This window comes from Mirounga angustirostris, unplaced genomic scaffold (genome assembly GCF_029215605.1).
Source record: "Mirounga angustirostris isolate CCGP_5_RB_7025 unplaced genomic scaffold, mMirAng1.0.hap1 SCAF_1, whole genome shotgun sequence".
In the NCBI taxonomy this organism is placed as follows: Eukaryota; Metazoa; Chordata; class Mammalia; order Carnivora; family Phocidae; genus Mirounga; species Mirounga angustirostris.
This window is the reverse complement of record NW_026991709.1, coordinates 64,992,338-65,006,731: the sequence shown is the minus strand read 5'-3', so window position 1 is coordinate 65,006,731 and position 14,394 is coordinate 64,992,338. Positions and strand designations below refer to the sequence as shown.

At 38.2% G+C, this 14,394-nt stretch overlaps 2 protein-coding genes across 6 annotated transcripts in view; one reads left to right on the top strand and one right to left on the bottom strand.

The window, feature by feature from the left end:
- GTF2E1 (general transcription factor IIE subunit 1) overlaps window positions 1-8,442 on the bottom strand; it is a 35,151-nt gene extending 26,709 nt beyond the window's left edge. Inside the window, exons 1-2 of one of the 3 annotated variants that reach the window (XM_064596292.1) lie at window positions 8,328-8,442; window positions 2,885-3,351 (exon numbers count right to left, since the gene is read on the bottom strand). In XM_064596292.1, the coding sequence (XP_064452362.1) occupies window positions 2,885-3,332 (448 nt within the window). In that variant the 5' untranslated portion in view covers window positions 3,333-3,351; window positions 8,328-8,442. Of the gene's footprint in view, window positions 1-2,884; window positions 3,352-7,927; window positions 8,075-8,099; window positions 8,232-8,327 lie in introns of those variants that run through there. The other 2 variants (XM_045902960.3, XM_045902961.3) reach the window with 2 other exon arrangements.
- RABL3 (RAB, member of RAS oncogene family like 3) overlaps window positions 8,301-14,394 on the top strand; it is a 35,547-nt gene continuing 29,453 nt past the window's right edge. For all 3 annotated transcript variants that reach the window (XM_045902959.3, XM_045902957.3, XM_045902956.3), the window contains exons 1-2: window positions 8,301-8,429; window positions 11,886-11,977. In XM_045902959.3, the coding sequence (XP_045758915.1) occupies window positions 8,384-8,429; window positions 11,886-11,977 (138 nt within the window). In that variant the 5' untranslated portion in view covers window positions 8,301-8,383. The remainder of the gene's footprint in view (window positions 8,430-11,885; window positions 11,978-14,394) is intronic.

The window sequence follows — 14,394 nt, the reverse complement described above, 5'->3', positions numbered from 1 at the left end:
GGAAATTACAAGGGTTTCAGAAGCCAGGGGTCAAAGATCAAATATTAGAAAAAAAGAGGTTATGAGTGCTCTTATCACTTAGGAAACTACAAGAGTTTTAGGAGCTCTGTGCAAGGAACCAGGGGCAGAGGCCAGTATGTATTTTCTATTATCTCACACATACCAAGCATCAAACATTTGGAAAGAGTTCAACCCAAGAACAGCAATGGCAAAATCTAAATGGAAAGTATAGAAAGAACCCACATTCTTTAGGGAAAAAAAGACATAGGGTAGGGAAAAGCTACAAACTGAAGTAGAAAGATCACGGCTTCTGTCAATTAACACTAGTAAAACAATTCTTCCTGAACTCAGGATTTCCTGAGCCCAGAATTTCTGGACACTCATCTAAGAGTCATTACCCTTTGTCAAGTGGCAGAAAGCTGCCCATACACTTGAATTGAAAACTTTTTATCAGGTAAACACTAAAGCTTCAAATCTAATTCCTGAATGGTCCCTAATTACTAATATAAACCACCGTACAACCTAATAATTGTTGAGATGGAAATGGAGATAGATGCCCATCAGATGCCCCCATCATTTCGTCAGAAATATCATCAATCTCCAATAATAAGCAGGAAGTAGAATAGCTTTGTACAAGACTAGGCTTAGAATGAAAACTATAATTCTATCAATTTAAAGACAGCATAAATATTACAGCAGAAAAAGTTCTCTCCTTCTCTTCTGATACACATACCAAATGTCTATTTCCCATCTTCTTTAAAATGGCAAGGGAGGGCATGAATAAAACAGAGTAAGGAAGCAGAGAGAAAAACACCAAGATTTCTAAAAGGAATGTATAACCAAGGGATGATGTCAAGGCATTAATAGTGAAAATACAAAAACACCAGATCTGATACACAGACTGAGGCTTAATATCACCCAATCAGCACATTCTCTCCTTAAAGGAAAAGTCCAAATGAAAAGCCAAATTATAATCAAAAGGCAGGTATATTCTCAGAACAAGGTTTCCCAATGACTAAGAATTTTCAATCATGATACCATAGGCTTCACTGTATGGACAAAAATGACAATTAAGTTGACTATTAGTGTTGGCTGATCAGTGACTCAAAAACCTTGATTCAAATAATCTTGACTATATTTCGCATTAGGCCACCTCCTACACAGGCCAACTGTTGATGACAACTAGCTTCATTCAAACACTAACCCTAGGTAAAATACAAAGAGCATCATGGATCAATCTGCTAAATACTGATATATAAGTAGTGGAAATATTTCCCTTCAGAAAGTCTCATGAAATAAGAATCAAATGAATAAATGTAGTAGAAGCACATTACTTTAGATTACCCTCTCTGAGGGACTGGATTACACCTTCCACTGTAGTCAAGAGTGATGAAGACAACCACTGTAACACCAACATCTGCAGAGAATCACAAAACCAAAACCCAGAGCTCCTTTAAGAAATCTGTTAGAGTGAATGGCAAAAATGACAAGACTTTTCTAGTCTATCCTGAAAGAGTTCCAGATATATTCTATAACATTCCTCTATAGCACACTCAAGCAATTCTTCTACTCAGAATGGTTAAAATTTTCTTACAACCAAGATCTCTTCCTAGTTAAGCCCTTTTAAGGTAAATAGTGAGGTTCTGACAAATTAAACATTTAATACAAATGTGAATTCTTTAAATTACCTTTCATCCAAAATGACTGCTTCACAATAAATAAGAAACATCATAGGCTATTTCTAGCTCTTTAAGGCAATAATTTTAATTGGGATTGGGATTAAAAAATAAATGTAAAAGTCTTTAAAATATACAATACATAACATATACAAAATTAGAAAATTACATGTACATAAATCTTTCCTTTTTGCAATAAAACATTTCATGTGTGAACGTTTAAATTACATTTTTCAGATAGTTTTTTAAAAGGCAGATCTACGACTACAAAGTAACCTATACCTGAATTCTGCCATAACAAGGGGACAATCTAACTTTACAACACTGGCTCTCTCTACAGATTTTTGCCTCTAGAAAATAATACAAAATTGATCCACTGAGTAATTAGCAAAACTGTAGTCTCTTTTCCAGTTTACAAATGACAAGACAAAACAACTATACAACCTGGCACTTTAAAGTTTCCCATGTTAATATCAGACATATTGCACTTTCAGAAAATGTATGTTTTACAATCCTGTGTTGATAATAAAAAAATCCTTAAAACTGAAGCATTTAATTAAATGAAGCAAATTACAGATGATGTTGACAATTACCTTCCACTAATGAATGGCTAAGAGACTAAGTATCTACTTGTTAACCTGGAAAAGGTGTCCCTTTTATTTCACGTGGCTAACCCTTATCTTTTAGTCCTCAGCTGTTACTTAACCTTTCAGAGGCCTTCTCCAAAGGCAGATTAGATGCCCTAGTTACACACTACCAATAACAAAGTACTTCCACTAGTGTTTAAATACACTGTATTATAATTTTCTGGCAGTGACTGGCACAAGTAGGCATTCAAATAACTGTTGAATGAAAAGGTTAAAGTAAACATGTCAGAATGGCTTCAAAGTGGTAGAGAAGTCAACCCTTCAGGTCAGGCTGTGGCTGCAAACAAGGGGTGGGGATGGGAGCAGAGGTAGGAGTGCCATGGGTGGGAGGGTACACTCCCTTGTGAATGAGAAAGGTTTTCAAAAGCTTCTAAAAGTAGTATGATGGTCAAACATGACAGTAAGACTAAGAATGACCATATGTGGACTTACACTAAACCATTCACTTTTATAATGATATACATGATTGGTTTAAAAATTAGATGAATCAATTTAAGAAAAACAATACATATTTTATTTTTTAAGTTACTTGAAAGATTCATAAATTGGAAAAAATCTCACCTGTCATGGGATCAAAGAGCTGATTAGCTTCTAAGTCTGTAAAAGTACTACTACAGACAGGACACTTGAAGGAAGCCCGGTTGGTGGAATCTCTCTCATCAGTTTCAATCCTCCTTCTCATGTGATCCAATTTATATTTTACCACATTAACAAGAGTACGGTAATTAATAAAGTAGTAGTTATGGCGAGTGGTTTTCCCATCTGCAGCAGTCTCTACCCTCATTCTGCATTTGATGAACTTGTCTCCCTTTAAATTATTCAAAACTGATCGAAGTTGCTTCCGATCAAACTTGAGCAGCTCCAGCATATCCTCCTCTTTCACACAGGGGTTCCGGATCAAGATGTCCAAGGCCAAAGCATGCTCAATGCCATAAAACCCCCGGATCACATACTTGGCTAACCTCTTCAATGCTGCAGGAACCTCGGTGAGGACATCAGGATCTGCCATCTTTAGCAGCAAACTTCAACTTTAAATAAACCAAATTCAGAAAAAAAGAGATTAGCTAGGCATAAGGACACAGTAATCATTTTAAATCTAGAATAATCAACCCATTAGGTAACTGGCAGCTACCACCCTTGAAGTGCCACAAAGGTACTCAAGCCATTGTTTTAAAAGACTCATAATGCCTGGGCGCCTGGGTGGCTCAGTTGGTTAAGCGACTGCCTTCGGCTCAGGTCATGATCCTGGAGTCCCGGGATCGAGTCCCACATCGGGCTCCCTGCTCGGCAGGGGGTCTGCTTCTCCCTCTGCCCTCTTCCCTCTCATGCTCTCTCTCATTCTCTCCCTCTCAAATAAATAAATAAAATCTTTAAAAAAAAAAAAAGACTCATAATGCCTAAGCATTTAAACAGAGAATAAGATTTTCCTCTAGAGTACAAAGATTACACTTAAAAAGCTTGACATATTTCTTAAATGTTAATTTTCATGATCTACAGTGCTTGATTCTAAAAAGTAACTTACTACTTACAGCAACTACTACTACTTATTATATCAAGCCCACTTTATTTTGGAAAGAGAAACAAAAAAGATAAATGACGCCTCACCACTGTTAATGCTATAGATCTTTGGGAATGCTGGAAAACCCCTGAGAAACCTAGCAGTTAGCATATCCTTAAAGTGTCTTTATTTCTTTTCTTGAGTAAAATTTTTCTACCAAAATCTATTCTAGGATGTTTTACTTAGTCATGCTCTCACAATAAAATCATAAAAAGCCGATAAACACATAAGTAATCCCCGGATGGGTGTTTGGCAAAATTACTGTTATAAATCTGAAAGAAATTAACACTTAGATCCAGATAGCTTTACCAACCTTGCAAAGTTAAATCTGATGACCAATTAAGTAAATAGTCCTTAAATTAAAAAAAAAAAAAAGCCCAAGATATCCTTAAATACTGGATCCCTTCTTGCAGGACAAAGCAGAGGCTAACTGTACCCAATTCTCATGTCATGACCCAGAAGACTGTCTTCCACAAGCCCAAACTAGCATGGGCTAGACTCTGACGTGGCTGTTAAAAAGCCTGCACTTTGGAATTCAGTTAGCCTGCTTTTTTTAGTAGCTGTGTGATCCTGAGCAAATCCCTTAAACAACTTCACATTTTACTCTGAGAAATAAGGATAATATCAATTACCTAAATGAGGTTGTTGGGTGAATAAATGAGAATGTTAAGCAATATGCTTATTAGGAAGTACTTGTTGATAAGGATAGCTTCCATATTGACTTCATATGTCCCATACTAAAAATGGCCAGGCTACCTACACAGGCTACGACTAGTGAAATTTCCCTATACTACAGGGAAATTCTTAACAGAGACATCCCACTGAACTATTTCAATAGAGAATCATATTCTGTTATTACTATTAGTTTCTATTGAACCTTTTATTTATAATCAGTGGTTATCAATGCAATCAGATTTAATACCTTTTTTAGAATATTTTTATATCCACAGTACTATACTATCAAGGTATTCCTAAACAACCAATCTAAGCACATATTTTTGGGGAGAAATACAATGCCCTGTGTGTAATAAAGGAAAAGGAAAGTCAATTGTAGTATTTCAGATTGTAAATAATCACACATGACAAGAGATAAAGCAGCACCTAGATCCAAACCTGTAGTCCTAGAACCTTCCTGTCATCCCAATGCTTAAGGATGCTGAGCAAGTATCTGGGTTCAACACCAGAGTAGTATTATAGCATACTACTGGGTACATTTTGTTCTCCTTTCCAATTTGGTCTATACATTGTACTAGATCCCAGTTTTTTGTTTGCTTTGTTTTACATGCTCCACAGTTGGCAGAACACAACATATAACCTCTGAAACATCCAAAAGACCAAAAATGGCAGACAAATGTCAAAATAAATTACTTTTTCAGTATTATTTTCTACAGTTATATTGCCCTCCCTGATCTCCCACCCCACACACTCCATTTTCTAGACCAGTAGTTCTCAACCCTGGCTGTAAAGCAGAATCATCTGGGGAGCATTTAAAAATACCCATCCTGGGCCCCATTGCCAGAGATTCTGTTTCAGCTGGTCTGGGAGAGCCAGAGAAGGCATCATGTTATTTTAAAAGCTCTTTAGGTGACTCCAGTACACAGAAAAGTCTCTGACCACTGTTCCAGACAAATTTGGTGGGTGGCTATCACATGTCCTGCCAATGCACATTATCATTTTGCCTGTTTCCTTTGCCTGAAACACCTGAGGGGGCACTAAAGATTTGAGTAAGGGAGTGTTATGAGGGACTCTGCAGGACAATACTTTTGGGTTTTGAATCCCAGTTCCACCATTTCCTAGCCTGTGACCCTACAAAATTCTCAGTTTCCTCACATATAGAAGTAACTGACAGCACCTTCCTCACAGATTTGAAGTATGGATTAAATGAGATACTTCATATAAAGTGTTCTGTTTTCAGGGCTGGAATCATAAGAGTATCATTAAATACTGGCATTGATAATAAGACCCTCTATATAGAAAAGTGACTCTTAGAATAATTCTAAGAGGAATGAACTGAAGTATTGAAGATGAGGTACTGCAGAAGTATTAGGAGCCATAGTAACCAAACCTAAACTAAGGAAGAAGAGGGCAGGATGAATGAAATTTATTATAGAAACAAAATTAAAAGAATCTGATAATATATTGGAAGTGGAGTAACAGAGTAGGAAAATTTTAAGTAGTTATTTGGGTTTTTCTTTTTTTATAATATTTTTTATTGGTAAAATACACATAACACAAAATTTATCAATTAACCATTTTTAAGTATACCAGTTCAGTGATATTAAATACAATCATAATGTTGTACAATCACCACCACCACCTCCATAAGTCTTTTCATCTTGTAAAACTGAAACGCTACACCCATTAAACAATGACATATTTAATGTTATTAAATAACTGCATTGAGCCAGTGTGGCTAGGAAGAGAATACTACCACTATGAAAAATGGGTTAACACCTGAAAGAGGAACAGGTTTATGAGAAATGAGGCATTCACTTTTAGATGCTTGTCTCTGAGGAAATACCAGAGAATATTCCATGAAGATGTCCAGTAGGTAGCTGAACAAATGAAAGTGGAGCTCAGGAAAGAAGGCATGCTGTTCCAGCTTATGCAAACTCTCTACATTCTAAAATCATCCTTCCTGACCATTTTGTTCTCTCCTCTACCACTTCTACTTCCCCACTTACGATGAATCTCCTACTCAGGTCTTTGGATTTGTTACATTACTTAAGTCAGAGGTCTCAAACTGGCAGCCTCTGTCACATTGTTTGACCCAAAGAACATTTTGAAAATTTTCTGAATTAGTTGTCAACATTGAAAAATCGTGAAATTTCACATAAATTTCAACTCTAAGCTTGAAAATTGGAAATATCTAAGGAAAAAAGTGAGACCATATTCCCACATAGAAACAATAACCTGAAGCTGAAGAGAGCAGTTGACAGTTTTAAACAAGGAAGGAGCCTGGCTGGTCTCTGCAGACTTTTGAAAGTATGACCTTATAGCACCAACTTTTGCTTTTTCTTTTTAGACTCAGAGTCCATCAGTCACCTCCTAGCCTCCCTACCCATCCAGACCCCCAAAGGCAAGTGGTTTTGTTTTTGAACCATGTTTTCTCATCATACAAAAATTTAGCCAGGCACCAGGCACAGAGTTGGAGAAACAAAGTTGAAATGAATGCTTTCTCTGCACTCTCTTTATCCTTGTCAGCCTCATCTCCAGTCACACTGGCATTCTCTCAATTCCATGAGCCACACATGCTTTCTCCATCACCAGGCCCGGAACAAACACCACATGCTGTTCTTTCTGCCCACAAAGCTAAGCTCAAACTCCCTTCTAATCATCCTTCACATATAAAATGACATTTCTCAGAGAGACCTTCCCAGATTCCCCTTAGTAGCTTAAAATGTTTCCCTTTCACACAGAGCTCTTTCCCTTTCTTCCTTGCAGTGAACAGATCTGTACTTTCTTCATGTCTATCTCTTGTTCACCACTTTCCAGCATCTAGCCAAGCTAATCAAGCACTTTCGTAAAACTTTCCGTAAGTCTCCTAAGCACGTGTTCACCCAATATGCCCACCCTGCCAGCTCCCCCTCGCCCGCCAGTTCACTTCCTCCATGCTGCTTCCAGAGTAGAAAAAGAGAGGCTACTGAAAACCTCCTTAAACTTCAAATGGTTTTAGGCAGGAGGTAACAGGCTCAAATTCGCTATTTTAAAAGACTATGCTGACTACAGGATGTGAAATAAAAGAGAAAGGAGTGGATGCGGGAGTCCAGTTAGATTATTTCAGTATACCACTATTCCAGTTCTGGGAGAACTTGAATTCTATACGAATAACTGTGGTTTTTTCAGTTACCATGTTTCATGGTACTTTCCACACCTTCATACATAAAGCGGCATATCACCGCCAAAGCTGTGGACCAGCTGCCCTCCAAGAACTCGGTTCAGTAATGTTCTCTACTCCCCAGTGACAGACCCCGAGGCCCTAAATTCCCTCGGACTGTGCCAGCTGAGTCCTGGGGCCACACTCGGCGCATCCAAGCCCATCCTACCCGAGGCTGTACACTGGCCGCTCCGGGGTCAATGGTTCTTTGGAGGACCAAATCAAGAGAGTAGCTAAAGGGAGGCGGGTAGCTAAGGAGAAAGGAGGGAGAAGAGGGAGAAACCCTGAAATGCGACGCCGGACCAGGGAATCGAGAACAAGGAACAGGGAACAAGGTTTACCAAAACGAATCCTCGAACACTCCCACTACAGCTTCCCTCAGCGCCTCAACTACCGGCTTAAACGAGCCACGCCACTTGTGCGACAAGGAAAACGCCTTAATCCTGCGACCAGCTTTGGAACCCACCCACCACTTTTTAACCATGCCGGCCAATCAGCACAGTGAGGCCCTCAGTCAAGACAGTCACACCCCAACTAGCCAATGAAATTGAAGGTTCTCCCTTACATACCCAGCTCTGGTTGGCCTACCATCCCGGAACAGGCGTTAACTCCAGGCTGTAGCAAGATGGCGTCCTTGGATCGAGTGAAGGTACTGGTATTGGGAGACTCAGGTGAGTGGTTTAATCCACCTCTGGGGCTCCCGACACTTTTGAGTTATCCGTTAACCCTCTCCCTTCACTATTCTTCCGCTCCTGCAACGATCCGGCTCCTGCCATGGCTGAAAGCCCTCTCAAGGTCTAAAAACTACACTTCCCAGAGGACTTTGCTCTATTTGACGAAGGTGGCGTTGCGCGGGTGGGGGGCGCCGAGCCCCGGCCTTTCTCCGCCTTCGCAGCTTTCCGAGTTGGTCTCCTTGGCGACTGCGGCCTAGGGTTGTATAGTCAGTTCCTTTGTTTTATAAAAGATATGCAGACATTGTTGGATTGGGAGCTGTGAAGTTGGGATCGTGCCTTCAAGAGATTGTGTTCATTACGGAATTCAAACATGCAGTAATGACACTGTTCCAAATGCTTTACATATATCAATTCATTTAGCTTGATAGCAGCCCTATTAACCCCATTTTACAGTTGAGAAAAGTGAAGAGGAGAGAGGTAAATGACAGAACCTGCCCACGTATTTAGACACTAAGGCATATTATGAAATTAAATATTGGGTGGTAGCCCTGTTTTACTCTCAGCTGGGTTTCTTGATTTCTTAGTTCTCTGTAATCCTAATTAAAAACCTATTATGTGCTAGGTTGTAAGAAATAGAGCAATTAAGATAAAGCCGTATTATGAAACAGCTGGGATTTAATGCTGAGCTCAATTTAATCCTAGTGTTAAAATTCTTTTGACGCCTTGAACTTTTGAGAACTAAAATTGAAGTCTGCATTTCCCCCTCCCACCTCTCTACCCTCCTCTTTTTTATCATAACTTCCACTTCTGTGCTCTTTAAGAACTTGGAATAAATGCTAACCTTGCATTTCGTAGATGTGCTTTTCTGGAGTTAACCTATGAATGTGTGTTGTGAGCAAAGACATTGTACCAGATGCCTGGAGGTGGAGAGAATATACCCCAAACAGCTTGACAACTAGCCTTTCAGACTGTGTACAATTGTGGTGGAGAGGAGGAGGTTAAGAACGTTTCCACATTGCCTGAAGATTATTTGCATTGCAAAATATTTTATAGATAGCATTATTTAATATTCCCTAAAGAAAGTTGCATTATGAAATTCTGTGAATATAATCCAGTTTGTCAACTTCAGTTCTTTAGCTTGAAGTGGTGCTGAAATTAATTTAATCAAGTCACTCAGTTTTATATAAATGAATAAAGTAATGATGGTCTAAATGGACTTGGCAAGAGTATCACCAAGTAGAATTTGAGACTGGAATTCAGAGCTAACATGGTTCATGATACCTGAAGTAGGTGTTCTCTCTCATTTTTAATTCACTTTTCTATTGCATCTAACAAGCCCTTGATGTTACATATTGTTGGAACTAGTCGATTTTTTCTTTTTCACAAAAATTAAGTATCTGCTACACAGCAGGCACTACAGTAAGTGCTGAGGCTATAACTGTGTAATCGATGCGTTACATAACAGGGTTGAATTAGCTGCTGCATTAAATGTGGAAAAGTGATCAGGCAATTAGTAAGCTTTTCTTTTTCCTTATAGTTTAGTTGTAAAACAGAAGACATAGTCATGCCCACTTGGTTGATCTTGTCATACATTCACGGATGTTAGGCTATGTGTGCAGACGCTTAACGACTGAGCCACCCAGGCGCCCCAGTACCTCCCAAAATTCTTAAAGAAATGAATAGTTTGCCAATTTTCCTGGCACTTCCTGTTCTTACTGTTGACAAGTCTATCCACTGTTAGTCAATTCTTTTTTTTTAAGATTTTATTTATTTATTTGACAGAGAGAGCGAACACAAGCAGGGGAAGTGGGAGAAGCAGGCTTCCCACTGAGCAGGGAGCCCGATGCGGGGCTCGATGCGGGGTTTAATTGTCTGTATTGAAAAAAATAAAAAGAATTAAAGGGAAACCTGGGAAAATACTGGATTCAATTACATCAGACAGCTAATATAAAGAGAGGTTATGTAAATTGATAACACTAAAAGCCATTAGATAAATGGGCAGAGAACATCAACAAATAATTCATAAGAAAGGAAAGACAACTGATTAACAAAGGTAATTGTAATGTAGATCTTTACCAGAAGGTAAAGAAATGTAGACTAAAGCAAGATGTCACTTTTTTTCTTTTATCAAATTAATATAGATGAAAAAGAAACAACATACATACTGTTGAGGTGCAACAGGACGTGCAGGCTTATATGTATGACTGGTAACAGAGTAACCAGATGAAAGTTGTCAACATACATCAAGAACTTGAAATGCTCATTTCCTTTTATATACTAATTTCGCTTCTGGGAAGATATACTAAGGAAATAATTTTAATTTGAAACAAAAATTTGAACAGCCCTCTCTTAGCATAGTGAAAAATTCAAAACATCCTACATACTTAATAATGAGAGGGAATAGTTAAGTAAATTGTTGTCTACTCTCTGAACTACTGTGGAGACATTAAAAATGTTTATGAAGATTCTATAATAACATGGAAAATTTTAGCCTCTAAATAAATACTAATTAAGGCCCTGTTCTGAATACTGGAGATACAAACGATGACTAAACCCAGTTCCAACCCTCAAAAAACTTAGAGTGAATAAAACCTATAAACAAAGAAGTGTAATAATGTGTTTTCAGTGCTTTGTAAAAAAATGTGCAGAGTACAGTGGAGACCGAGAGGATGGTGGATAGTGAGTGTCCTTAGTTCTATCTCTGTGGAATTCAAAAGGACTTTATAACTAGAAAGATCCTGAGTCTTGAAAGATTAATTCACCAGGCCAGTGGGGAAGGGGAAATGACGAGGGAGGATGGGGAGGATATTCCAGACAGAACCAGCTGTACAAGCAAAGGCCTATATTGTATTGTTTTTAAGTACACCATGTACATATTCCTAGTAACAACTTGCTTTTAGAAGAATCCTGCTTGTGATATTAAATGAACTTACATATTGCTCAAAGGGCTCTTCAGGGAATTCTTCCTTTTTTTAAAAATTCTTTCCAGATTGTCTCTAAATACAACTTTTTATAATAAATAAACGTAACTGATAGATTCATACACAGTAATGCACACAAAGAGATGGTCTAAATTTTTGATATAACTAGTGTTGCATGAAGATTCACCAACTATGCTTGTTATAATGACATCCCAAAATGCTGTCAATTGAATGAGTGATTCTACATACAGGTAGACAGAAGGACTCATCCTCTTTCCTCTTCCTACAGATGTCCTAATGCTAGTTCTGGCATTAATAACTACATTACCTGAACCCAAGAGATCTATATGAAAATAAAGTGCTGCCTTAGAAGAGGGAATAGAGTATTTCTCTTTTTCCAAAGGGTATGGTGTGACCACCCTTTAAACAACTATACTTTACATATCATTATTACTGGCATATCTCAGACTTTCGTCATGATAAATATTTCAGCATATCTCTTATTTGACTAGAGTTCTTATATCTTTTACAGGTGTTGGAAAATCTTCACTGGTTCATCTTCTGTGTCAAAATCAAGTCCTGGGAAATCCGTCATGGACTGTGGGCTGCTCAGTAGATGTCAGAGTATGTGTTTCTGATATTTTAGTTTTTCTGTAGTCATATTAAAGATAAGTCCTTCAAACTACATGATCAAATTATAGTACTGGTAGTTAAAACTAACAATAATAGCTGGGCTTTATTAACCACCTGCTCTGTGCTAGATACTACGCCAATTAATTACCTTACATGTCTTTCCTAACTTAATCTTTTTAAACTGTGAGGTATAACTGCAGAAACTGAGGCATAGAGAAATAAAGTACCTTGATCAAATTGACTCAGTGCAATAAAAGCAAAGTCAGGATTTGATCCTAAATAGTCTTAATCCAGTCTACCACCATACCACCCTGAATGGACCCAATCTTGTCTAAATAGTCTGAATCCAAGGGATTCAGTTTTAATTACTGTGCTATGTATCTAGAGTTCACTTAACACGCTCCATAAATAATTCTATCTAATCCTTTTGCACTAAGAGAGACACCTTTTGGCTAGAAATATATGTAAAGGCAAAAGCTTCTGGAGCCTTAGGTGTAGGTAGGTCATCTATTCCACCTCACATTTAGGAAACTCAGGTGCAGTTTCCACCAAATTAACTGTCTTCCCAGATACTGTTGGTCTTTGCTAATCTCAGCTAGTCCTATCCAAATGTCTCTTCTGGTAGCATACATGTCTCCATTGAGTTAAGAAATAAATAGGAAAGGAATGGTAATTAGCTCAAATGACAATTATTTTCTTTTAGTTCTTTGAAGCTATTGTTCCACAGACTATGACTTACATTGCTGCTGACTGGAAGTCTTTTGTCAGCCTAATTATTATTCCTTTGAAGGTAATTTCTTCTCTCTGGTTGCTTTTAAAAGATTTTTTTTTTTTTTTTGATGTTCTGTAGTTTTACTAAAACATGTCTAGGTATGGGTTCATTTTTAGTCATGCTATCAGAAGGTTGTGCCTCTCACAACTGTCATCATTTTTCAAAATTTTTAGCCATTATCTACTGTCTTCCTTCATTCCATCTCCTCCTTTTGCACTTCTGTTAGATTTTTGTCCTCTATATCTTTTAATTGTAATTCCATGTGTTCTGTTCTTTATTTCTCCTTTGTGTATTCTGGATCACGTACTCATATCTCCCTTCCAGTTAATTAAGAATCTCTTCAACTATGTCTAATCTGCTTTTTAATATATCCACTAAGTTTTTCATCTTTGTAACTGTAATTTTTTATTTCTAGATACTCCTTTTGGTTCTTTTTCAAATGTCAAGATTTTTCACGATATCCTAATCTTTCATTATGGCTTTACTTTTTATTTTAATTATTTTCAACATACTATTTTATGGTTTCTTTTGTATTGTTTTTTTTTTTTCTGAGTGCGTGGTAGAAATTCTAACTTGCTGTGTATGCTGACTATGCTTCATGGAAATGTATCTCTTTGTATGGTTTATAATTCTTTGAAGATGATCACATCTTCAGCAGGATTTTTTTCCCTCTTCTCTGTGGAAGTTCTATATGCTGTGTCATGAAAGTACGGTAACTTTTCATTTCTGTTGCTTCCAGAGCCCTAGGGATTTCAATGGTGCTTGAAATTTCAAAGCTAGGAGTTTCTATGCCATCTAGATAATGTATATTCTCTAAATATTTGATTACAGTACAGGCCTGTGGTTTCCATTTTTTTGTGGACCCTTTATCCTGTACCAGCCCTACCTAGGGTCCCTGGCAGAAAGTTTTTCCTGCTTTCCTGAGCCAGTGGATAGTTTTTCCTACTCTCTTTCACTGACTGGGCCGGATTTCATGAAGGGAACTATCGTCTGGTCTTTGTCACTTACCTATGTATATTCTTTTTTTTTTTTTTTTTAAGATTTTATTTATTTATTTGAGAGAGAGAGACTGAGAGAGAGAGAGCATGAAAGGGGGGAGGGTCGGAGGGAGAAGCAGACTCCCCGCCGAGCAGGGAGCCCGATGCGGGACTCGATCCAGGGACTCCAGGATCATGACCTGAGCCGAAGGCAGTCGCTTAACCAACTGAGCCACCCACGCGCCCCCCCCCCTTTTTTTTTTAAGATTTTATTTATTTGTTTGAGAGAGAGAGAATGAGAGAGAGCACATGAGAGGAGGGAGGGTCAGAGGGAGAAGCAGACTCCCTGCCGAGCAGGGAGCCCTATGCGGGACTCGATCCAGGGACTCCTGGATCATGACCTGAGCCGAAGGCAGTCGCTTAACCAACTGAGCCATCCAGGCGCCCTCACCTATGTATATTCTTGTCTTAAAAGCCAGAAAACAGATCTCTATTCCTGGATGGGCACTTAAACTCCAGACACTGGCCCCTGAAGCTATCTCTGAATCTGGGTCAGTTCCCACTTCTCACTCTGATTTTAAGTTCATTTCTAGCATCTGAGGATTTCCCTTTCTTTCTCTTGAGCTTTTCCTCTTTATTTTTTAAAAACATTTTTATGT